The sequence below is a fragment of the Aethalodelphis obliquidens genome, unplaced genomic scaffold, assembly GCF_003676395.1.
Source record: "Aethalodelphis obliquidens isolate GAN/ISIS:26980383/991018 unplaced genomic scaffold, ASM367639v1 scaffold1, whole genome shotgun sequence".
Classification (NCBI taxonomy): domain Eukaryota; kingdom Metazoa; phylum Chordata; class Mammalia; order Artiodactyla; family Delphinidae; genus Aethalodelphis; species Aethalodelphis obliquidens.
In genome coordinates, this window is record NW_020837945.1 from 6516813 (window position 1) to 6543213 (window position 26401).

The window sequence follows — 26401 nt, forward strand, 5'->3', positions numbered from 1 at the left end:
TCGTTTCCTGGCTTCCTCACCGTCACAGCTTAGAGACAATAAATAACTTTTCCAAACAATCTTTGGCATCGTTCAGCCCTGAAACCCGGCCACACCATAATCCGGGTGGGAGTGGCCAGTAAAATTACTATCTCGGTCCCCTGTTCTTAATAACTATCTTTTCTGTGTATAAGATTTAGATATCTTGTCCCTATATACACAAATTGCACATGTGTGATTTTTATTTTTCCTTTATTAACTAAAATTTTTTTCTCTTTATTTTTACATTTTCCTTAGGTACTGAAATAACAAATAAATTGTCTTACACCCACATTGTAGTCTTTGTGTGTTTGTGTATGTCTGTGTGTACATGTGTGTATGTGTGTGTGTGCATATGTGATTTGCCAATAGAAAATTTTTATTTTCACTTCATAAAACTGAAAAATGTCTAAACGACAAACAATACTTTAAACAAAACGACAAAGGTTGAAAATATAATAAAACAAAAAATGAGGGCTTCCCTGGTGGCACAGTGGTTGAGAGTCCGCCTGCCGATGCAGGGGACATGGGTTCATGTCCCGGTCCAGGAAGATCCCACATGCCGCGGAGTGGCTGGGCCCGTGAGCCATGGCCGCTGAGCCTACGCATCTGGAGCCTGTGCTCTGCAATGGGAGAGGCCACAACAGTGAGAGGACCGCGTACCACAAAAAAAAAAAAAAAAGAGTGCAAGATGTCAACTCCTCTAAATTATTCAATGAATTTAGACCATTTCATAAAAAATTATGACATTTCAGTGGTAGTGTATTCAAGGGTTTTTTTGTTTGTTTGTTTGCATTGTGTTTTAAAACCCATCTAATTTCTTGGGGGCAAATTTTAGATACCTGTACAGATTTCTAGTAACAGTTCGTAACATACAGAAATGGTCTTTATTATTTCAAACATCTCTCTCATGTTAAACTTCAATGATGGCTTAAGGAATAGCGACTTTTGATTTAAATTAAAATACATTATTTATACTATCATGTTCTAGACGGTGCAAGACATACAAATAAATTATTCATAAGAACTGTATTAAGGGCTTCCCTAGTGGCGCAGTGGTTGAGAGTCCGCCTGCCGATGCAGGGGACACGGGTTCGTGCCCGTGTCCGGGAAGATCCCACATGCCGCAGAGCAGCTGGGCCTGTGAGCCATGGCCACTGAGCCTGCGCGTCCGGAGGCTGTGCTCCGCAGCGGGAGAGGCCACAACAGTGAGAGGCCCGTGTACTGGAAAAAAAAAAAAAGAATTGTATTAAATAAAACTTTATTTGAAAAATCTTACAAATTATAATGCATTATCTGTATGAATAAAAAATAAATTATGTAATAGAAGCTAAACTAAAAAGATAAAAATCAAAATTACTCCAAAAAGGGAAAACACATGCAGATGTTGTGTCCTGGTTGTGAGTGTCCAGACCTCGTTGCTGTGAGCTGAGTCGAACCTGCAAGGGACCCCAGGTCCCTGGGCCCTCGTGGCGTGACCCTCCTCCTTCCGGGGAGGTGGTGCCTGATGACCCAGGGGATCCCCTGACACTTCCGGGCCCCTGTGGACTGTGGGTAGAGCAGCAGGGGCACAAGGGCCCCTTGGGAATGGCTGGATGTTGGACTCGACCTTGGCCAGCACCTGCCTGTTGTGGTCACTCTCTTGCCTTGGCTCCTTGAGCTTTCTCTCCATCTCCACCACCCAGCTTTCTTGGGCTTTTTTTCTCATGGAGGCAGGTCTCCTGGTGATAGTAGGAAGTGGTTCTCTCCAATTCTCTGCCCATGTCTTTGGCTGTCTTCTTGGAGAGGTTGAGGTTCTGATTATGGAGTTCATGGCTCTATACACGCTGAAAAGTTTCTTCCGTCCTAAGCAGCGTGCTTCCTCCTTAAACAATTTTTTGTGAAGTTGCATCACATAGTCGTCATGTAAATCAGGCAGACTTTGAAGTTTCTGCTTCAGCGGCTGAATCTCACTGTCAAGAAGTAAAGTTTCACACTGCACAGATGCTTCCTCAGTTTGGAGACTCGTGATTTGTCCTGTACGCTCTTCGATCATTTGCTTTTCTTCCCTCAGTTGTCTGGCTGCTCCTTGATGTTCCTCTTCAGGACGTGGCAGGGACACGCTGCAGTCAACATCATCAATGATGCCCTTCAGGTCAACTTCTGACCCATGGACAGGGCAATGGCCATTTTCTGCTTCCTTCTCTGGCTGGATATCTGAGTTCCCTTCATCCACGTGATCTCCAAAGGGCTCAGGTGCAGAGAAGATTGTCAGCAGGTGTTCTGCTATGGGTCTTAATCGGCTGACTTTATCTTTCAGGACCTGCTCCTTTCATGCCTTCCACTGCTCCAGGCTTCCTCCCATCTCCTCCTTTTCCTGGACTCGCCACTTTTCTCTCTCAATTTCTTGGTCAGACAGTTCTAGACTTTCTGGAAAATCAACATTGTTATTCAGATCATTTGTTTCTTTCTTCTGAGGTTGTTCTCCCTCTTCCTCTGATGCTTTAAAGGTGTGTTTTCCATCAGTAACTTGGGAAAGTTGAGGAGGCTGGCTGTTGTGTACCTTTTCCAGAAGGTCCACAGTGTCCTGAAATGATGACCTGCTCTGGTTTGCATTCATTGCCGACAAGCACAGCGTTTGTAACATGGGAGGACTGGCCTCCACCCAGGTGGCCTGAGGGCTTCATCAGCCTGAGCTATTGGTCCAATATTCTCATTACATCTTCCACAGACTTCATCATGGTCAGAAGACCTTTTCCCTCAGAACTTCACCCCTCTTCAAGTGTGCCGTCTCTTTACTATCAGAACCGGCAGCAGAGCACATAACAGGAACTCGCAGGGAAACGCAGGGAGACCCGGGAGGTGCATCAAGCTTTGGGGAACCACCAGCAGAGCACCCCACAGGTGTTCCAGGATCAGTTGGAAAGTGGACCAGGGAGCAGGTGGCAGACCTTCCATGGCTGTGTGGGCTCCACAGATCTGCCTCTGAGGGCCAGTGTCCTCCGGTTCTCAACTGACCACTCAGAACCCTGCAGAGTGTTCTGTCTCTAAGGTAAACAAGGGCCTGACAACCAGGGCTGATCCGTTAGGCTGGGGAAGGGGAGGTCAGCCAGGTTCTAGGAAACAGTTCTCCCTAATTGCTCTGAAATAGAAAGTGATCTAATCACTTATACAGGCCTTGGGGGAGGTGGAAAGTGCTGATTGCGGCCTGGAGCTGGACCCCTCTAGGCCCCACCTGGCCCTACAGCAAACCTAGGGGGTCAGAGCAGGGCCAGGCCATGTCCTTTCTGTGCAGAAGAACAAGTCAGTGCAGAGTGGTGGGGCCCTGTCCTATTTGCATTGTGATGAAAAATGACCTCTTCAATACCCAATGTGGTGGAGTTTACCAGCAAATGGCAAAATCGAAGGGGTTTACATGGAGATGGATCATGGCTGATACACAATACTTTTGTTCATTTTCTATTTACCATTTTCCCTCCATTTCTATCTCCATCCTCCAGCCAGCCCAGGCCACAGGCCCCCTTGAATCAGCCTGTCTGTCCCCCAGTCATGTAAACACACAGGTGTGTGCTGAGCCCTGATTATATGTACTCAGCATACGAAGCCATAGACACAGAAACAACTGATGGGGATCAGATGTGGCAATCTGAGGCTGTTTTGCCATCTGAACCTGAATTCGGTAAGCAAGGAGGGGTCACTTACTCATAGCACATGGACAAAGGTCATGCCAATTCCAGTTGCAAAGGTGTCAACACACCAGCTGTGACCAAAAGTGATCTTTTCCCTAATATGAGATTTCAAGCAGTATCACATGTTCTAAACCTGCCCAGGAGTTTCAAAAGAGTGTATACAATAAGGGGTTTCCCCTTTCCCTGCTTGTGTCTCACCCTTCTGTTGTGCTCTTACAGAAAAGACAGATTAACTTCTGGCCCAGGTTATGCGATCCCGTCCTCTGCTCAGAGAACGGAGCTGCCGCCAGCTGCTGTGTGTCCAAGGACTCTGTGTTCTCTTGTAGGAGGTTCCTGGATAATTTAACATTCAAAACCAAGGGCAGTGCACAGAAGCCTGGGGGAGCCCCTGGGTAGCAGTTTTAATGACATCAACAAAACTCAGTCTGGTTATCTTGGCAAGAGAACAACATGAAGAAACAGAAGACCTGGGTCTGAGTCCTGGTTCTGTTCAGTGTCAGCTTTATCGCTGAACTGTGCACCCATGCTGCTTCTGGAAACAGAGCATTGATGTGAGAAGCCGTCTGTTCTTTGCAGAACCCCTGCTGGAAGGCTTTGGTTAAGACTTCAGTGGAGTCCCCAGGCCACTGACTTCCCACAGTCTTAAACCAACCATGGATACATCCACCAGGGACCTCATTTTGTGGGGGGAAACTGAGGCATGGAGTAAGTCACGTGCCCATGGTCACAAAGGCCGGGTAAGGGTGATAAGCTGAGGTCTGGTTCCTAAGCACAATAAACCCTCCTGCCGACTTGATGTTTCCAAAGAGATGATGAAACAGCCCACCCTGCCCCCCTCCTTGGACCCTGCCCACCTCCTCCAGCCCCACATCCTGTGCCTCACACACCCATCAGGCTCCCAGTCCCTGTATCTGCTGTGAGTGTCCATCATCTGCAGCTCTCAGGCCCCTAATATGAGGAATAGCTGGGACCCAGGGAGGAGGGGGCAGCTAAAGGCAACTTAGTTCTGCTGCTTCTCCACCTTGTGGAAAAGCTGGAAGACAGGCCACAGGAACCTCATCTCTTTATGACCACAGATTTGACTATGTTAGGAAAAATAATTTAAAAAAAAATATTATGGTAAAATATACATTTAAAAAAAGGTTTGGAATTTCAGTGGAACTAGGAAAAGGACAAAGAGTGAGGCTAATAGAAGGACTTTGGATCCATCTCAGCCTGGGTGAATGGATTTTTCCTTATCATGCAGACGTTAGACCATTCTATTTGCTTTAAATAAAAGATGCTTCATCTTAACTGGCTATGAAAGGGTAAGATTGGAAACACAGATACTGAATTAGAGAGACAAAAAGAAAATGTTCCCTCCCTGTGCCCCCCTCCCTGCCCCAGTTCCACCCCTTTTATTCTGGGTGAGCTTCTCCTCTTTCTAGAACAGTTCTCAAAGTGAGGTCCACAGATAACACCCTTTCAGAGGGATCCTCAAGGGTCGAAATGCTTTTTATAATAATATTAAAACCTTCACCTTTTTTACTGTGTTGACATTTGCATTGATGGTGCTTAAAACTCCTGGAGCCTTAGCACTAAACTGTACTAGCAATCACGATATTCTTCATCATGTACATGCAGGAAAAAAATACTAGTTTCCTTTAAAAAATGTCCTTGATGAAGCAGTAAAAATTTTCTTAATAAGTGAAGACACATCTTTTTAGTTTCTGGGTAATAACATGGAAAAGTACACAGAAGGTCTGGTGCTACTGAGATAGATTGGTTGTCCTGGGAAAGGCAGCTGTGGATTTGAGTTGCAAGCTAAACTAACCATTTCATTCATAAGCGCCATTTGTATTTGAAAGACCAACTGACAAATGATGTTTATTCAGACTTGGGTATTTGGCAGGTATTTCCCCAAAAGTAAATGAAATCAGTCTGTCACTCCCAAAAGAACAACTTTGAATATTTGTTGCTGATGATAAAATTCGAGCTTTCAAGTGAAAATTTGAATTTTTGAAAATTTGTATCTGCCACTGGGAGCTTGATAGCTTCTCAGGACTTTTCTGGTGAAACTGGTGGTGAGAGTAACTAATGTGATCGTTTGATATCATATGTTGAAATGAGTCAACATTTTGAAGCAGTGTTTTCCAATGACTAATGCATGTTACAAACCCACACATGGGTAAAAGACCCATTCAAAGCACAGGATGGACCAATGGACTTTACTGTAACCATAGGCAAGTTTATTGATATGGTTTCATAGGCCAACTGGAACTTATCTTTAAGAAACTACCATTTGTCAGTTTAGGTGTAGTATAAAGCAATATCCAGTTATGTGAAACCGCTATAAAACACGCTTGCCTGTTCCAATTACAGATCCCTGTGGGGCCTGATTTTCTTCAAAATGTATCCCAACAGACTGATGCAGAAGCCAATGTAGGAATCCAGCTCTTTCCCACTAAACCAGACATCAAAGAGATTTAAAAACATGTAAAATAGTGCTGTTCTCGCTTTTTGGGAAAAAGTTATTTTTTATAAAATATTAACATAGATGTAATTTCAAAAATGAATCATAGTTTTAAACTTGTTTTAATTTCTAATATGGTTAACATTGAGGACCAGTGGTGTGCTAGTAAGTGTTTAATAACCTGCTCCCTGAGAAGGGCTGGTGGGGGAAGCCCTGACTTGTAGCGTTTGCTGGTTTCAGTGGTGTAACTTACTCTCGTCCCAAACAAGTTTGAGCTACTAATTCCTCGCTGATGCAAAGTTGGGGAGAGGCCCTCACCGTCTGCTCTGGCCAGCCCGTGGCAAGCCGGCTTCAGCACACCACTGATACAATCTACCTAAGTTTTTAGAATCCTCACTTATTTTGCAGAGTAGAAAGGTGGTCCAAGAATGAGTTTGAGAAGAGTTGTCCTAGGGACCACCAGCCTCATCTATGATAAGTCATCTCGGCAACATCAGAACTCCAGGGGAGTCAAGGTCTCAGTTACAAAAGTCCTTGAACTTCAAACTCCAATGCTCTTATTAGAAACATCCTAAAATCTCTTGTTATCTCTGCCAACCCCCTGGCAAAGACTAGACCCCTGTATTTTTCTATTTTAATCTCTTGAAAATTTTTCGCTTTAAGGAACACTTTTGGGGAATTCCTTCAGGAAGTGCTCACAGTTGGTTCCAGCTTGGTCCCAATTTACTAGGGGATGGGTGTGTGAAATCAGTTAAAGGGAGATGTAATTCTGAGGGACTGAGCAGATGTGTCCGGCGGTTCTGAGCCCAGTATCCTGACTCCACCACCTCCACGCCGGGGGGGTCGGTGGGGATGAAGAATGAGGACCCTTACAAGGAGGAGTTTATATAAACAAAATACTTTATTATTTGAGAAAGAAAAGGCCGAATTACAAAACTTTTATACTCAAGTCCTGTTCATTACCACGCCAAAGGTTTACCATGGATTTGATTTTCCATAATGATTGGGTTAAGCCACATAAAACTGCCAACTTCGTAGATGAAACACACAAACATTGGCAATTTCACGTGGTCAAACCCCACATAAAATAAGCCAATAGGTAAGATTTCTTTTTGGCAGCAAGATGTTCCCAGTCCCATGTCTGTTGATGTTATAAACAGATGTCTGAGAGATAAACAGGTCCTGCTTGAGAAAAACACCTTGTGCGTAGTGATACTGGAATACAGTCTTGTGTGGGTTCTGAGACTGTGTGGTGCCCCTTCCAGCTCTGTTCTGCCCCGCTCGCCCTACCACCCAAGCCCCTGGTCTCATCGCACGGATGATTCTTCTTTAGAGATGTCACCGATAGTCCTAGTACCTCCTCATGCTGCTAGTGAGGGCTGTCCAACCTTGAAACCGACTTGACTCGATCATTTACAAAAGGCAAGAGGCACAGGCTGAACCAGGGATTCCTTTGAAACAACTACTAAAGTCTCCATCACGATCAAGATGTTTTCTTCACAGGAACAACCCCAATCCCTTCTCTTTCCCATCTTGTTGGTCCTCTCTTTGCCTCTGGGCATTCTGCGTCCAAGAAAATAAAACTGTGGACACTAAGCAGAAAGGAGCAGCTTGGTATCCAGAAAGCCCGAGACTCGACAGGTAAAGAAGATGGGGAAAATCAGGCTTTACTCACGTTCAAGAGGTTTAATAAAGCTTCCCCTCCCCCTGCACCTTCAGCTCTGTACGTCAACTGTACATGGAGCTGAGGTAAAAATAAAACTTTCTTTACAAATTACATTTTTTTCCAGTGAATTACTTTTGCAGTAAAAATAGCTGCTACATAAATCCCTCCTGATCTCTGAAAAGGAGTCGCATATTTCCAAAAATAGTATTCTTATTTTAATCAAACAGCATAATTTGGGGTACGGGAAGGAAATGGCTGGTCAAGGGGAGGTTCGTTGTTGGGGGAAAAACAGTTGAACTCAAAAATAAGTTTTGTATATAAACTGATTTAAAGGCATGCATAGAAATGGAAAACATATGCCATTTATCAAGAAAAATACTGCTTTATAGCTTTTACATTACAATTAAAGGAGAAGCAGAGAGGCCAGATGGGCCCCCAGATAATAACATTAAGTTTCTTATAAAAATTCCCAAATGTACAAAGTCCTTGCCATAGATAACCCAGACAAAACAAAACGAAAAAAAACAGGAATTAACCCTCTTAGACCTCATTCCTGTAGGTATATTAAATGTAAATAATACACACTTTACAACTTCTCTTAGTCTGTCCTGGCAGATTAAATGTTTGCAAAATGCCACCTGTGCTCTTGACAACTGGAATACATTGCAAAATGCCGTCTGCATTCTCATTTCACATATAGTTATATAATTATTTTAAATTACAATATACAATTTCTGTTAAATAGGTCTGTTAGGGGATTTTGATAACAATTATAAGGTTACAGTCATATATACAAACTAACTTCTGAAATGGCATGATTGTTTCCTTGCACTCTCTTCCCCCTCTGAACCAGAGACCTCTTTGGCATTGGCGTTTCCCGGTTGCAAAAGGCAAAAGAAAATCCAAAAGTGTGTGTCCACAAGATGCTCGCTCCTTTGAGAAGACCCAACAGCCCGAACGATCCTGTCACGACACAGCCCTCCCAGAGCCAGGACGGCTGCCTGGTGCTTCTTCTGGGCCATTCTAATGTAACAGCATCTTAAGTTGCGTGTTCCTGGCAGCAGGAGTTAGAAGCGAGAAACTGTGCTGCTTTCGGCAGAGAACCGCGGTACCAGATGAAATAAGGCCGCTGCTTCTTGGAGACGTTCCCAGACGCGTTGATCCTGCCTCTCAGGGTCCTTGGACGCGTCCCCATGGCCCCAGTTCCGGCCCCGGGCGGCTTCAGTCCTCCGTGTCCAGCTGGACACCCAGGATGGCGTGCAGCTCCTCGGGCGTGAAGCCCAGCAAGTTCTGGAGGTCGCACACGAAGCGGTACACGTAGCGCTTCCCCGACGTCTTGTGGATGATGTTCTTGTCGTAATAATAGCGTAAACCCCGGCTCAGCTTCTCGTAGTTCATCTTGGGCTTGTTTTTCCGCTTTCCCCACCGGCGGGCCACCTGTGGGACGGATGGAAAAGAGTTCCATTCAGTTTGGCAATTAAGAAAAAGTGCATCACTTTCCCAACAATGATTCGGATGCATGCTCACTTGACCACTACATAGGACCACAGAGGTGTCATCTGCTTCTGTGCACATGCCAGGGCTCTGCATCCCCCCGGCTGTTTCTCGGGGGATGGAGGGAGGCGCTGATGCGAGAGCGAGGTGACCCCACCCAAAGCTCCGTCTGCGGAGGCCTCTCACTCAGCAAAACCCCCAGGAGCCAAGGGTTCAGAATCAGGGAGGTCCTGAGACGAGGGAAATGCTGTGTCCCACCCACCTCCTGGGTTTGAATTCTGACCCCCATGTCCACAGCTGCTGAGGGGAATCAGGACCTCAGGACATTCTGCATCCCTCAGTGCTTCTGCTGCCCTAGGATACTGGGGAGGTGACAGAACGCACTCTACTGGTACCAGAGACCAAGGGCTCCCCCCTTACACTGTCCTCGAGGGGCTGGTATCGGACCTGCCCTCGGCTTTCTCCTCCAGATGGGGCTGGAGCAGCTCTGCCAACCTCATCCGAGGAGCGGGCTCAGTCCCTCCAAGGGAAAAGGCAAATTTCCTAAAACATCTTCAGATGATCAGGCGAGAGCCTCAGTTGACAACTTTCACCTTTTAACTAGATGACAGAGCAGGGTGGTGAAGTCTGCCTGGGGCTGTGTGCGTAAACAGGGGACACTATAAACTGTTCATCGGCGAAACAAGACTCCACATTTCCCGACAGTCAGGCACGCCTCCTGTGGAAGTGCTCTCGTCTGTATACTGGTGACCCCTTTCCTGCACCCAGAGAATTGGATTTGTGAACCCCACGGGATGGAATCAGGTTTGAGAGCCTGGAGAGCAAGTTCCCAGGTTCTGGACGTACCTCATCGGGGTCAGCAAGCTTAAACTCCCATCCGTCCCCCGTCCAGCTGATGAAAGACTGACAGGATTTGTCGGACAGCAATTCTAGAAGAAACTGCCACAACTGGATAGGTCCGCTTCCTGAGGGGAAAGGGGGTGGGTTATGTTTTTCTAGGTTTAAAATACAGCATGGCTTTAATCATTCTACTGAACCAAGGAATGTGAGACCTGGCTCTGGACTGAGTGCCAAGGTGAAGGCGTGACTCTGGGTGCTGGTGACAATCCTGGAGGGCTTCCTCCACGCCCCCTGCTCCTGAAAAAGAGGCCGCTGGGCCCCTGATGGCTGGGTTTGGTCTTTTTGGAAAAAAAGAAAAAAAAAATTCTGGGCCACCAACTCTTGGCATCAAAATTTCTCACCCTAGGGCTTCCCTGGTGGCGCAGTGAGAGTCTGCCTGCCGATGCAGGGGACACGGGTTCGTGCTCCGGTCCGGGAAGATCCCACATGCCGCGGAGCGGCTGGGCCCGTGAGCCATGGCCGCTGAGCCTGCGCGTCCGGAGCCTGTGCTCCGCAACAGGAGAGGCCACAGCAGTGAGAGGCCCACGTACGGCAAAAAAAAAAAAAAAAAAAAAAATTCTTCACCCTATTTAATTGTTCCTTATGTAATAACTTTCAAGGTTTATTTCTAGAAACACCCAGTGGGACAGGGATGCAGGCGGTGGAAGGAGCCTTTCAACACAGGATGAGGCGTGTCATTCTCCGAATCCCATGCGTAGCTTTCTTGCCAGATGACAATCGGCAAATTGCTTAACCGAAGACTTGCTTTACTCAGTGGTCACTGGGGCATCTGGGGTTGTAGCCATGGCCTCACCGCCTCTATTTGACGAGGTATATGCTCTGCAAAGTGCTCTTCATATACCTTTTCTCGATTAATACTTAGAACTGCCGCCACCTTGTGAAGTATCACCGTATCAATATTTTAAAGATGAAGGATAAGATGGGCTCAGCAGCTGGGTGCCTTGCCCTGGATCACACGCTTATCCAAGCGCCGTTTGATAAGGCTGTGTGACCTTTGTGACCACAGACAGCTATCTTCCTCTGAGCCCATTTCCCCACCTGTAAAATGGGTTAATACCACCCATGCTAGGCTGTCCTAGGGTCTACTGACCATATGCCTACCACACTGACCTGGCAGGCAATGAACGGTAACTAATATTAAAATGAAAACCACCAACACCATGTCTGTTTACTTTCTTATCAGGCCCTGATGCCCATGTATGAAAATTACAGCAGTTTCCACACTCTCTGAGTATTTTAACACTTTTTCACGGCTATTCGTTTTATGTGATGGAAAAAAAATGGGTGTCTACGTATTCTTATTTTAACCTATTGGATTTTTTTAAAGCAGGTATTTTTTTTAAATCCCCAATGGCCCCATATGTTCAAAATATGAAGGAAAAAAAAAAGCACATTTAAGGACACATGAAGCAACGAAAAAAATTTTCTGATATTTTCGCTAAAGTACTGGAAATATCTGGTTCTAAAAACAGCTTTAATATTTGTCCCCGGCCTAGAATAGCTCTTACCCAAACCTTCAAAATAAGATGGATTTGAGAAGCAAGCAGAGGTAAACAGTCCCCGGGTTATTGGAGGCTGGCTCTGCTGCCCCTCCCCCAGCCAGTTTACATTCTCTGAAATTCCTGGCGTGGCTGAGTCAGGGCTTAAGCCTCCACAGGCCCGCGTCCCCTGCTGCTGCTCTTCTAGGCACTGGCCGGGCACATCCCAGGTGAGGGAGCAGCAAATTTGGCCTTTTCTGAATTCAGGGAGACAGCTCGCTTGGGTTCAGGATTACACCCCACGCATAAGACGTGGGGTGTCAACGCAATGTGGTCCAGCGAGAAACGCCCTTGATACACAGGGCGGGTGCAGGGCTGGGCGGGTGCAGGGGAGGGGACGGGGACCCGGGGTGGCGCCCACCTGTGAAGCCGGCCAGCACGGCCGCAGGTATAACTGGTTTGCCTTGCTCCACCGGGTCGCTCCTCTCCTGGATGTAGTCCTTGAAGGACATGGTCGGCTTGCTGAGGCCCAGGGACTGGCTGCAGTCGTCCTCGAAGCTCTCGAAGGACGGCACCCGCTGCACGTCCAGCAGGGACGACTGGCTGTTCCAGGACTGCAGCAGCGACTCCGAGCTCTCGAAGCTGTCGGCGCCTGTCTCGGCGGAGTCGTGGTCTCCGGGCTTCCCTGGCAGAGACAACAACGGACTCTGACCCTCCAGGACAACAGCACGTCTGGTGCTACCACCCACGGAGGCGGCATCATCGCCATTGCCCCCTTTAAGTGTTCGCCCTGCTGGTTCAGAATCACCCAGACTTTTCACGATGCCCTGAAACAGAGCTGCTTATTCCTTACGACACATATGCTACACAATCGCATCTTCCATCAATGGCAGGATGCAGCTCCGAGCAGAGGTCTGCACAGCAAGGAAAAGGGCAGCAACGTGGACGGACCTCAGGCACACACAATGCGAGCAAAAGACAAACACAGGAGAAAACACAACCCGCGTCAAGTTCAAGAACTGGCAAAACTATGGTGATAAAAGTCAGGACAATGATGGGGTGGGGATGCTATTAACTGGGAGGGGGCGTGAGGGAGCCTTGTGGGGTGCTGGCACCCTCTCCATGTCAATCTGGGTGGCTGTCACACAGGGGTGAATATGGAAAATCCAACCTGAGCTTCACGCACAGTACATACGCATCCCTGTACAAAGAGATCTGTCACCTTCCTACACTGCCTCCCGCAATAGCCCACTGCGTGGACGACGCTGGCCACAGGAGCAAGGACTGTGTCATTCACCCGGCACCCCCAGTGCCTGGGACCTGAGATACGTTAGGAGTAAGCTCGCCGAGCACCACTGTTGGGACCGTGACCCGACGGACCAGTCCTTGACCTCCTTCACTGGCTGAACTCCGGATGTCTGAGCTCATGTCACCGTGGCTGCGGGATCGAACCAACAACCCTGCTGAGAAGGGCACTTGGAAGCCTGGATCTTACCAGAACTGCTGGAGAGCAGATTTAAGGTGGCGGCCGGGAAGTCCTGGCTGATGGAGCAGTAGTTGACGCTGACGGTGCTGAGTCGGGCCTTGGGAAACATCTGGAAGTCCTGCTCGGGACCGAGCGTGCTGGGCGCTGAGGATGCTGGACACAGGCCATCCAGGAGGCCGCCTTTGGGGTAGTTCTGCGTCTGCATTCCATACAGCGCTTGCTCCACGCCAAAACCTGCAACAGGACCACAGATGGCACAGCCGTCAGGTGACATCAACGTGATGACCAGAGACCCTCCACACCTCAAAACGGAGCGCGAGCAGGTCTGTCCGCTCCAGCCCTCCCTCCCCAAAACCCCAGTGGACTTGTGAGCTTGGGCGGGCTACTTTTCTACTGTGTCCTCCCCTTCTCTAAATGTTCGTCTTCTCAGTCAATGAGCCCTTTTCCAAAATGCCTGCAGCCCCTGGACCCCGGATGCAATGCCTCATGTGAGTATTTCTACATCTCTTGTTTTTCAAGTGCTTCCATGTGAGCCTTGGGACAACAGGGTCACTGGATCTTTCAGCTTCTGAGGAAACTAAGGCTCAGACAGATGAAGTGATTTGCCGTCCAGCCAGTGACCCATAAGGGAGTATCTCCAGTTGCCCTGCCCACTCTGGCTGGAGGACCACCAAAACCTACACTCGCCAGTGTCAACCACCGCGGGGATGGTGGGGGGGACAGAATTCCATGACACCTATTTAAACCCCAAAGTTCAGAGCAAATTTAGTATTGCTGTCCACACACTTCCTGGGCCTGCCGCCTTTGTTTGTTACACTAATCTGACCACAGCAATTGGCTCACTCCATTCTGCCCCTTGAGTTATAAATTGCCAATTTGTAGCCCTGGCCAAAGCAAAGATAACGTAAGTCACTGATGTGACGTTAAATTTTCTAGTAGCCACACTGAAAAACTAAAAAGACACTGGCGAAATGAATTTGAATATTTTACTTGACCTAAGAGAGCCATTATCATTTCAATACGTAATCAGAATTTTAAAAATTATTAAGGAGATATTGACGTTCTCTGTTCAATACTAAGACTTTCGGATCGGGCGGGTGTGCGTTATATTCTCAGTACACATCTGTGTGGACTGGCCGCGCTTCTGGATTTGTGAATGTGTGTGATCGCCGTATGGGACAGCGCGGGTTCTGCCTTCGAACCTTCCATGAATCTAACAGGAAGACTCAGAAGCTCTTAAGGGCAGAATTAATTGCACTGACCTAACGAATTGCTATTAATCCAATGAGGAACTGAGTTGAGGTGTGAAATTTCTTCATACTGATCTTCTGCCTTTTCTTGGTTTTCTGAAAAATAGACAGAGGAGACATAAGATTATAAATTGAGAGGTTTAAACTACAGAACAAAAGTTCCTTTCTGAATTACTGTTCTATGGTTATTTCAGCATAACAAAATGCATTTTAGCATTTCCCACTTAATCTGACGGTGTTCCATGTCATCACGTCGTTTCAAAGCACTAGAGACAGAAATGTATTTTTCTAATAACTAGAATAAGTCTTCTAAACTCCTCAGCGCTGTTATTGGCGAAGCTGAATTTTCTAGTATACAAGAGAGATCTAGATGGTGTACTGAATTCATCTATGTAGTCGACAAAGGGTTAAAAATGCTTACAAAGTACCCCCCTGTACCAGGGGCTGGAATACAGCAGATTAGTAACATGGACACAGTTCCTGCCCTGGTGAAGCTTCTGACCCATCGCCTCAAACCCTGAGGTGTGTCCAGGGGTGGTGAGCGCTGTTACAGAAAGAGAGGTCAAAGCAGTGCTATGGGCATCCGAACAGGGACACACACGCTCAGGAACTTAAAGGGAAAAGGTTAGCATTCCCTGTACGTGCTTACGTCCTACAAACACACAACCACATGCACGCCCACCACAAATCCAGACCCACACAGACTCACACAGCGAGAAATGGCAAAACAGGTCTAACTTGCCAGCAAATAGATTCACCAGAAACTTGTCAGACCAGACGTGTCCAAGTTCAGGGAAAAGTTGAGGGTCTTTAAGTTTCCCTGGCCCTCAGAAGCCATAACTAAGAAGAGCTGGCAGGCGACCCCGAGAGCTTTTTAAGATTCTGAGTCTGTGACAGATGTTGAAACTCAGAGTTTAAAATCAATTAAATGAGGAATACTTCCCTAAACTCTTCTCACGGGCTTGTTTTCTTACATTTTCAACTTGAAGGATTCCCTCACTATACCGTTTCTCCTTTGTAACTCAATATATTTTTAACATTGGTCTCAATGCTCTTTTTAGGTCGAACTCAAGACTTTCTATATAAGAGCTCTTTTTACTCAAAGGCCAGGTCCTGTATAATATGTCAGTGTGTAAATATGTATCAATTACTTCTACACTGGTTTATAAACATAAAACAAAAAACTTCTCTGTTGGATTCCATTTGGTCTTAGGAAATGTTACTATAAAATTCCCAGTTTATCTGAACAAAGGCTCACTTTCGCCGAGGCTGACTTATTTCCTAAGGCTCTGTGAGGTGAGCTCCGAACACGGGCCTTCTTGCTGTCTCCTCACCTGAGCCACACGTATGCCTCCAACTCCAACTCATGACGTCTGGCGACACTGAACACCTTGGTGACTAGGGCTCCTGCCTTGTGGCCAATGCTCCCCACACACGTACTTAAGTGGAGCCAAAATCCATAAATCACCGTCACGTAGCTGACTCACGCCAATGGCATTTTCAGACAATCTGTCCTACATCACTGAAATGCCAACTGTAGAGGAGCCCCCCCATCACTCTTCCCTGCTATGCTCACCCCGCCTGGGGAGCCCAGGCGTTCACCGGTACCTTTGATCATCTGCTCCAGGTGTTCCCAGAGAATGTCACCCACAAAGTCAGGCGCCAGCTCCAGAAAGCGCTCCTTGCCAAGGTTACACAACACCTGGCCGGTCATGCCGAACCTCTGGAGGTTGACGTCCACCAGACTGAACTCGTTCGTGGCCCAGAGAAGCCACTGGCACACCTGTTGCTCAGTCCACAGCCAGGGATCTACCGGGGAGGGAAGAAAAGGACGCAGTAAGGCCAGAAGCACTCCTGATTTACCCGCAGAGCCCAGACGGGCACCAGAGTCCAAGGAAATGAACGAGACACCCAGGAAGATGTTGAGGCACTAAAAGCAGTGCTGGATGAAGTGTTCAGTTGGTTGGATTTTGAAATAAAAACTGGCTCAGCTTAATGACAGCTCTGTCCCTCTTTTCAATACGCCCTAAACAAATGCTTGAAATTAAGTCATCTCAAGCTATGGCAGCCTGAAGGCTCTGTCTAGTACAGCACAGGCGCAGAAAGCTCCAGGAAGGAGCGCTTACTCTTCGGGATGCCAAGGCGGCGCTGCTCCTTTTTGAAGCCACTGAAGGTAGCTTTTAAGGCTTGACTCATCACAGCCTTGCTGCATGGGGTCAACAGAGGCAACTCACAGTTGGTCGAGTCTGGAAAAGAAACCCCACGGGGATGTTAGGAGTTCAAGCTGGCAGCAACACAGGGAGAATTGGGGGCGGGGGGGAGTCTTAGCTTCTAGGGAAGAACAATTCTGATCTCAAATCTTCCACATCATTCCTTAGATGAGTGTAAATATTAACAAAAACTGTGTTTTTGACTGCAATGGAGAAAATATCATACATCTCATAACTACACTTATTTTAAAAAAATCTAAAATAAAACAAGTTTGATTTTTTGCCAAACTTCATAGAGCAGTGACGCCTAGATAACGGTTCTATTTAAGACTATTCTTAATTTTCGACAATGAAAGAAGTTGCAAGGTTTTTGGCCAAAAGCCTTAAGGGGTTGTAAATGGCTAATTTGGAAGCGACTTCCATTAAACTAAGCGGCAGCAAAGGAACATCAGATGTAACAGGAACACACAGCACTTAGCACCCATGACGTCAATTTTTATTGAAACACAGCCTTCTCTGGATTCCCTCGGCAATTTCAAGAATGATAAATGACCGTCACATGATGGCACACTTACGCAAGCGTGTGTGTTTTAATTAATTTTCTGGGCTGTATTTTCTAGCACCTGACAAAGTAATTTCTGGAACGTTTCCAACTAATAACTCTATCACAGTAATCTCAGAGGCATTACTTGACGTGCTATTCCCTTAAAAGAGTAAACAACGGGCTTCCCTGGTGGCGCAGTGGTTGAGAGTCCGCCTGCCGATGCAGGGGACGCGGGTTCGTGTCCCGGTCTGGGATGATCCCACATGCCGCGGAGCGGCTGGGCCCGTGAGCCATGGCCCCGCTCAGCCTGCGCGTCCGGAGCCTGTGCTCCGCAACGGGAGAGGCCACAACAGTGAGAGGCCCGCGTACCGCAAAAACAAAACAAAAAAAGAGTAAACAAGGACGTTAAGAACTACGGAAGCAAACGCAGAGGGGTAAAGATGAGCAGGAATAATTTGTTGCCCCAAAACTCGGGGTAGGGGAGGAAGATCCAGCTAAGGACCTGGATGAAAAGTTGGGGTGCATTTTAATGTCTACTGGTCTGCTTCGCAGAGGGGACTGGGAGATGGGGCCGGGGCTAGCTGCAGTGTTGAAATATCCTAAGGAGAAGCTGGGGAGGGGGGGAACCCCTGTGGTTTGCTCCCAGCAGGGCACCCACCCTCCCTGGGGTGTGTCTGGCAAGTGAGGACTTCAAGAGTCACCAAGCGCATAAAAAAGGAAAACTGTCTTCTCTCAGATCTGAGTCTCTACCGGACTTTTCATACAAAGATTCAAGATACCAACATTCGCCACTTATGAATTATAATGTAGGAACTGAACTACTTAGGGACATCACGCTCGATTTGTCAAGTCTGAGTAACAAATTACCATGAGCAATTGAATCCAAGCCTGTCGGCACTTCCTGGAGTGTTTGCTCTTCATTGAGGGAGGGGAAAGCAGCGAGCAGGGAGCCATCAAAGGTGTCAAAGGCAGGCTGGCGCTGCAAAAGCAGAGGGAAAGAAAACTGAAACGTGACATTTCAACTTACTTAATGACCTATTTTCAAAGTGGTCCACGGGCAGCCTCACTGATACACCCTGATTAAGCTGTCAGTCATAAAGCCACACATGGAATCAACCAGTCTGAGCGGACTTCTGACAGGGTCCAAGTGACCAGAACGATGCTACTTTACGCTGGATCACTTACAGGCCTACCTTGGAGATACTGCAGGTGGGGTTCCAGACCATCAGAATAAAGTGAATATTGCGGTAAAGCGAGTCACACAAAGTTTTTGGTTTCCCGATACACATAGAAGTTACGTTTACATTATTAATTGTGCAATAGCGTTATGTCTAAAAACTATGCATACCTTAATTAAAAACTACTTTATTGCTAAAAAATGCTAACCGTCATCTAAGCCTTCAGAGAGCTGTAATCATTTCACTGGTGGAGGGTTTGAAATATTTCGAGGATTACCAAAATAGGACACAGAGACACGAAGAGAGCAAATGCTGTTGGAAGAATGGTGCCGATAAACTCAGGATGCAGGGTTGGCACAAACCTTCAATTTGTAAAAAGCGCAGTAAAGCGAAGTACAGCACAACAAGGTCTGCCTGTCATCAACCGCAGAGCCAGAATGACTGGGAGCTTATTTTTAACGGCCTAACCAATTTAAATGAATAAATTAAGTAAACAAACCTAAAACCAAGAGAATCTTAGAACAGTGCCTGGAGGGACTCAGAGACCACTGCGATCCAAACACCTGGGCGGGCTTCCCTGTGGCGCAGTGGTTGAGAGTCTGCCTGCCGATGCAGGGGACAGGGGTTTGTGCCCCGGTCCAGGAAGATCCCACATGCCGCGGAGCGGCTGGGCCCGTGAGCCATGGCCGCTGAGCCTGCGTGTCCGGAGCGCAACGGGAGAGGCCACAACAGTGAGAGGCCCGCATACCGCAAAAAACAAACAAACAAAAAGAAAAACAAACACCTGGGCCTTCTAAGCTACTTGGGAGAGATGCTTAGGCTGTGTGTATAAGAAAAACGACTTGGTTCACTGCAGTTAAAATGAAAGGCGAGTGATTAAATGAAAATGAAAAATCAAACAACAAAATACATTACTTTTTCTGTTGAAGCATTTATTCTGAAATGCTTACCATGAAACACTGCAACTGAAACTACATGTCTTTCCTTATCTATTCCAACGGTTCAGAAAATAATAATACATATGAGAACATTCCTTAAGACTAAATTTTGTAAAAGTTTAGTGCATTGAAAAGGACACCCCTCCCCCATCATCTATTAAGGGGAAAGATTTCTAAAGGAAATAGGTTTAAAGTTAAACTATCTATAATTTAGGGGAAAGAGGGGGAGAAATACACAGAGAAAGATACGCCTGGAACTGTGAGGATTTCTAATAATCTCATCTAACATTTACAAATGGAATAGCCTTTAATGTAAGACTCATTGGGACTTCCCTGGTGGTCCAGTGGTTAAGACTGCACTTCCACTGCAGGGGGCATGGGTTCGATCCCTAGTTGAGAACTAAGACCCCTCATGCTGCATGGCGCGGTCAAAAAAAGGAAAAATGACTCATTTATGAGTAACACATGTAACAGATAAAGGCTTGATTCATCATTGCCTAACCTGAAGAAAAACGTGAAGGTTATATGTTTCCAACATAAGCTGGAAATCCCATGCCATGTGCAATGCAATGACCCATCTGTTGAGTCATCAATTAAAAAATGTGTGAGACATTTACAAATCAAACAGTTTGTGTGTTTTCTTTTTAGAAATGCAGAACAATGAATGACACATTACATAAGAAGTAGGAGCTCAACCCAGTGATGTCCCAATGATGTTGGAGTCCAGCTCCCCAAAGCCCAAAGCAAAGATGTCCAATTGCCCAAAGCCCAAGGGGGAAAGACCAATCCTGAGAGTGTGAAATACTCATCTCAGCTTATGAACTACCTTCTAGCAGCACCAATTTTGGTGAAATAGCCAACAGATTTTTAAAATTCCCACTAGCATCGCCCAGTGACTAAGAAATGCCTGCCCTTTCCTGACTGTACTCCTGACTGTTCTTTTTTTTCAAACCAGGAAGCCAAAAGACAAGACAAATTCCTGCTGCGTATTTCAACACATCAAATTTCAGCAGTGACAGTTTCTTCTCCAAGCCCAGAGATCGCACAGGCATTGTCAAACTCTTCTAGTTTATAGGAGAAGTCTTCTCTCTAGAGGGGTCGTTTCAAACTTAATACCGTAATTTCTTGGATGGTTTCTGCCATGCCAACACTGAAAACATCTGACCAAAATGAACAGAAAAAAGAAAACCTCGCTGACTTGACGTCTGATAAGTTTCATGACACTCTAGAAAGGTCTGTGCCAATTTTTGCTTCTTGGGGTTCTATCAGACAGATAACCTCACGCTGATCCACTGAGAAAAATGTAACATGCCAGAGACACACCATCATACAAAACACCAAGCTAGGAGAAGGCTAATTTAAAATCGCTGTTTCTGAGACATGTTTACTACTCAGCACTAAAAAAACCCCAATCAAATCTCCCTGTCACATTTGTAGAAGGGAAATTATCAGTTTGTGCTGCTAAAGAATGTTCCCCAAAGGGACTGAGACAGAAACTACACAGAATGTTTATGACGCAGCCGAGAAGGCTCTTTCATCTTGAATCTGTTCTTTGGTTTACATAAACAGGCGCAGTTGTGCCTGGAAGGACACAATGGAAGCAGACTGCCTGCATCCCGGTGGGCACTGACCCTTCTGACGGGAGCTGCAGCAGCAGTTGGGCCCGCCTGCCTCTTCTAAGCTCTTTCATTTCAGTTCTTAAACAACGTTTCTGTCACCCAAGAAAACTCCTGGGGGGACAGAACAGATAGCTCCTCCAGCTCTGTTCTCTGGAGAATTCATAGGATTTTTCACCTGGTAGGAGCCTCCGAAAGCAACTACAAAGGCCTCACCATCTACAAATTAAATGGTTTCATATCTTGGAGGACAAGTTGAACAAGCACCAGGACACCCATTTTGAGGACTAGAAAACGGAGGCCCAGAGAGATTAAGCAAACAGTCCAGAGTCACACGGCCAGTTAATTAAAAAGCTACGGCTAGAACCGGTCTTCTGGGACCCAACCCACTGCTTTTTCTCCTAGAGATTGAGTTTTCCAATTTTTTTTTTTAAGTTTTAATTAATACTTGTTCACTCACCTTGAGTGTCCCTCTGTAACTGCTGGACACAGGGGCCACCTGGTCCATGTTCTTGATTCCAAAATCATTCATCTTAAAAAAAAAAAAAGAAAAAGGAAAAGAAAGGAAGAAAGTCAAAGAGGCAACAAATCAAGTCCACGTCCACACCTAATTCTGGCTGAGTTGGCCCAAGTTCTCCAGCCCTAACAGGTCATTCAAAACTGAATGCCGGGAATTCTTCTCACAAATGGGATGCTACTTAAGTAATTAAATAATAATGCTGATTCGCTGCTGAATTCTATTTAGATTTGAGGCATACAGATAAAGTTGCCTTCTAGCTGGCTGGGTGAGCTGGGCTGGGGGCCTGGGTCCTTCCAGGACAGGAGTGGGAGGATGCTCAATTCCAAGGTTCACCTCGGGGTGTGGGCTGCCGGGCAGGGGAGGGCTATCTCCCTTATGCAAGGGGGACAGTCAGCTCAACCTGGGAGCTCCAGGGCAAGCGCAGGGATGACGTGCCACCGCAGCTCCCAGATCCAGGAAAGCCTGCCGGGAGACCTGCCTCGGAGGCCCCCTCCCCTCTCCAAGCTGTGAGGAAGCACAGGCCCAGGAAACAGATAAAAGGGAGAACCAGGGCTGCAGCTCAAACCCTCCTGCGTTGTCTAGATCCTCCTGCGTTGAATACACAAGCTCAAAACACGTCTGCTTTGCGTGTTGCTCAGCTGTGCATCTCTTCAAGAGGAAGTAATTCTGATCACAGATCTGCCTTACTTGCTTGGATGGTCTGGGCTTATCCTGGGCCTGCACTGACCAACGTGGCGGCCACCAGCCACGTAGGGCTCCTGAGCGCTTGGCACTGGGCTGGGGCGAACTCCGATGTGCTCAGCATGCAAAACACACTCTCAATTTCAAAGATTTCGTAGCGAAAAGTAAAGTATCTCAGTACTAATTTTGTATGTACTGCATGTTTATGTAATATTTCGAATGTGCGAGGTTAATTGAAACACATTGAAATTAATTTCACCACATTTACCGTGGCTATTAGAAAACTTAGAGTTGCATGTGTGACGGGCATTTGGACAGTTCCATATGTGACCTGTGATTGCTGTAATCAACTGAAAACTTATTTGGGGCTCTAAAATATAATTGTTTGGTGGGGTAAGTTAAACATTAATAAGTGAGAAAGGTACTTAGATAATCCTGCCTTAGTGTTAGATTAAAAAAACAGAGCAACTAAAGCTGATTTTCAAATAACCTGGGAATCCCCTACGACAGTAACCCACCCTCCCCGCTTCACGGCCTTGAACTGGGGGTCTAGAAGGAAGCTTCACGGGGTACCTCTAACTGCCTGCCCCGCGGTCTCCACTGAGGGCTCCTACCTGTTACAACCAAGAACCCTGAGTAATTAAAACATTGTGCAATGGATAGACTCACTGGCGGAGGCAAACAGCTTATTTTCCTGTAACTACTTAATTCGAGTTTGTACTTTCTTGTTTTCTCTTTATAGTCGACGTTATGGCTAAACAGACCGCCCAACAACTCAGCATACAGACACACACCCCCTTGGCTAGAAAAGGCACTATGAGAGTAGAGTCCCAGCCACCAGGGAGGCCAGAGGCACTGGACAGGCCTGTAAAAACCCTCAGACTGCGGGTAATTATCTTGGGGGCCAGCAGAGGCGCGAAAGCTTTGACAGTAAATCATAGTTGGGGGTGGAGGGGTGGGAGCAGGGGTTCAGAGGGGCGGAGTTGTCCTGGATCAAAAGTGACCGTGTTTGCTCAGAATCTCCACTTGGTGGATCCTGTCATCCACCTGCACTCAAGAATCAATACTCACTACTGATGATCGCTGCCCTGGTAGATTCCCCTTGCTAAGGGCGAAGCCTGAGCTGGGGCACCACACCTTCCCACCTCACTCAACTGTCTTGACATCCCCGAGCAGCAGATGTTATACCATCTTACAGCGAGGCAACAGAGACCTCGGGATCTTGCCCAGGGATCACACAGCTACTGCGGGGGCATCTAAGGGGCACAGGGCAGACCAAAGCCCCGGGGAGTATGGCCCTACCTCCTGAGCTCCTCCAGGAGCCAGGATCACGATGAGGCGTGCGCCCTCCTCCCAGCACATCAATAAAGAGCAGCGATGGCACACAGATATCTTTAGCCTAGGCCCCTGCTCGAGACGCTTCATGATGTGAAATGCTCCTTAATGTAGAACTTTATGCCACTGACCCGGATGAACTAAGTCCCGTCACCGGCTGATTACACCAGCAAGCCTCAAACAGGAGACCATAATGAAAGCACACCTTGGGTGTTGTCAGCTACCCATCGTCTTTGCCTGGTTTGCGGACTTTATTCCACATTCTTCAGCTTCACGGAGACGGACAGAGAATAGAAGTGGAAGGCAATGGAGAAGCCTCGCCTGATTTTTGTGTACAAATACCAGGAGGAAAGGCCGTCTACCACTCCCACATAAAGAGCTGTAATGACTAGCTATGGAATAGAATTCTTCTGTTGTCCGGATTTTAATTTGTTTTGTAGAAACCATGTAGAATCAAAATGCTCTACCGATGGTTTCTGACAAACACATAACTAATCAAATTTAAGTTCCCTTATTTCACTCAACACAGCTTGTGAAGGTGGCAGACAGGCCAAGTTTCTCCACCTAAGTCAATTTCACATTTAGATCTTTTTGGTGTTGCCCTATTGATCGATGCTTTTGAACAACAGAAAAAAGGGAAAATGGCAGAAATGGAAGGGCTGAGAATGGTTAAATTTTAAAACAAGCAGAACTTGCCGGACAACAGTACCCTTATGGAAACAAGTGATCGCTTATGTGAGATTAGAGCACAGGTTTCTATTTAGGTAAATTTAAAAAAAAGCAAGAATAAAGAAAAACAAGCCTGAAACGCACTTTTGAAGATTAGTTTGCTTTTTCCTTTGAAAGTTATCAATCTAGAGAGAGGAATGACTAATCCCAGAAATGAGTGTTTGATTATTTCCCTGCAGGACTCAGAGAGCTAGCATTTACTGTACTGTGATATCATTCAGAATTTTAATAAATCTTAACTTAGAGACTTATCGCTCTGATTGGTGGTGATGTGGGCAAGCAGACAGTGCACAGCCGCTTCCACTGCACGGAACAAACATAATCTCTTACGGGTAAATTAAAATAAATTACCCCTATCTCCAAAGAGAACTGCTCACTTCTTTACTTTCTAAATCAGCAGTAGCAGGTCAACTACTATTTTCGGATACCCTAACACTGAATACAGGCCAATATAAAAGTCTCATGTGCTTAAAAAAAAAAAAAAAGCCATACACGCTCAAACGCTGTTACCCCTTCATCCAAAATGCTCTAAGAACGGGAAAATAAAGTCAGCCTTGTGCACCCGCATCTCCATTTCCGACAGGCTCCCCATGTTCGCCTCGCAGGACCGAGGGGCCCGGACCCAGAGGTCCTGGGGCGCCCGCGGGGGTCCTACTGGAGCCGCAGGACCCTCCAGCCGGCCCCCTCGCCCGCTGCCACGGCCGGGCCCCGGACCTGGCCGCGGAGGTGACCGGGGGATTGGGATCGGCGCGTTTTCGGGAAGCCGCAGCCTCCCAGGTGTTTCAGGCGCCCGGCACCCCAGATCTTCCCGGGCCCGGCGTCCTCCCCGCAAACCCGGGCGCGCCTCTCCAGCGTCCCCCACCCCTTCGCGAAATCAGGTCCGCCGGGCGCCCACTGGCAGGAGCCCCCCTACCACGCCCGCGTTTCCTTTTGAAACAAAAGCAAGTGAAACAAGCGGCGCGCCCCGCCCGCCCCTGCCACCTCGGCGACCCCGGGGCCGCGGCCCAAGTTCGCAGCCTGCTCCGCCCGTCACCGCAGGGCCCACTCCGAGCTCTGCCCGCCGCCCCGAAAGCCACTCGGCCCCAGGAACACGAGCCCCTAGCGGACCGGATCCCAGACGCTCGACCCCCGAATACTACGGATAGCCGCCACCCAGCCTGGGTCCCGGCTGCGCCCCGGGATCCGGACCTCGGCGCCACCCACGTCCCCCGCCCGGTTCCTGGGTTCCCCGGTAGAGGATCTGACGCCGGAGAACGCTCCCCGCCGGACCCCGGCCGCCCGCCCGGCCCGACTCCGCTCTTACCGCGCCTCTTCGGGCAGGGCCGCCGGCGGTTCGGGGCCCGGGCTCCTCCGTGCGCGCCGGCTAGGGCGCGGGCGCGGCCGCGGGCGCGCGGCGGGGGATGTCTGGGAGGCCGGGATGGGCGGCGGACGGCGGGCGGCAGGCTGCTGGCGGGCGGGCTCCGGGCGCTCGGGTCTGGGGCTACACCGCACTCCGCGCAGCCGCTGGAGGAAGTAACCGGCTGGTCCCCTCCGCCGCGCGCTCTTCAGGAGCGGGGGGAGAAGGGAGGACAAGAGGGAGGGGAGACGGCAGCGAGGAGGGGAGGAGGGGCTGAGGGGGAGGGGAAAGGAGGGAGGGGAGTGGAGGAGAGACTGCAGAGGGCGGGTGGAGGGGAGGGGAGGGGAGGGCAGCGGGGGGGAGGGGGAGGAGAAGAGCAGGGGGCGGAGCCGGACCTTTCAGGCGGGACCTCGCTCGGCGCCTGATGTCACTCGGCTGTTCCTCGCCGGCTGTTCCTCGCCTGCTGTTCCAGGGCCGCTCTGGGCCGGGGACTCCGAGGCCTGGCGCCCCGTGCTCTGTGTGTCCCGGGAGCTGAGGAGGAGAGTCGTTCTTTGGTTTCTTCCCCGGGTCCGGAGGCTTTAACCCCAAACTTGCCCTGGCAGGACTGGAGTAGTACTGGTGCCACCGAGTGGCCGCAGGGCTTGGGGTCATAAGGGATTCATCCTGGCCCCATTCTTGGACCTCCTCGTGGACTTAGGATTGCTGATCATTTTTATTTCTGATCATTCTGTCATGCTGACGCTGAGACGATAAAGATGCAGAATGGGCCCTTTTATGGGTCACGGAGTCCCCCTGCTCCGAGAAGCCCCATTCCCACAGCCGCCGTGTGAGTGGCGCCCCCTAGAGCTGAGCGGTGCCTTAGTAGTAGCCAGCCTTGACTGAGCTTCCCTGGGCTAATTCCC

General features: G+C 48.1%; 1 protein-coding gene across 3 annotated transcripts; it reads right to left on the bottom strand.

The window, feature by feature from the left end:
• Positions 1 to 7020: 7020 nt before the first annotated feature.
• On the bottom strand, positions 7021 to 25747 carry ETS2 (ETS proto-oncogene 2, transcription factor). 3 transcript variants are annotated; one of them, XM_027095565.1, is made up of 10 exons: positions 25467 to 25745; positions 21359 to 21430; positions 18034 to 18145; positions 16539 to 16658; positions 16021 to 16221; positions 14425 to 14508; positions 13172 to 13396; positions 12098 to 12361; positions 10145 to 10263; positions 7021 to 9241 (listed from the first exon to the last, which is right to left on the bottom strand). In XM_027095565.1, the coding sequence occupies exons 2-10, from the start codon at positions 21428 to 21430 to the stop codon at positions 9026 to 9028; spliced, it is 1413 nt and encodes a 470-aa protein (XP_026951366.1). In that variant the 5' UTR covers positions 25467 to 25745; the 3' UTR covers positions 7021 to 9025. The 3 variants fall into 3 exon arrangements, with proteins under 3 accessions (XP_026951366.1, XP_026951428.1, XP_026951484.1); XM_027095627.1 differs by lacking the exon at positions 16539 to 16658 and having other exon boundaries at positions 25467 to 25747; XM_027095683.1 differs by lacking the exon at positions 21359 to 21430 and having other exon boundaries at positions 25467 to 25741.
• Positions 25748 to 26401: the final 654 nt, after the last annotated feature.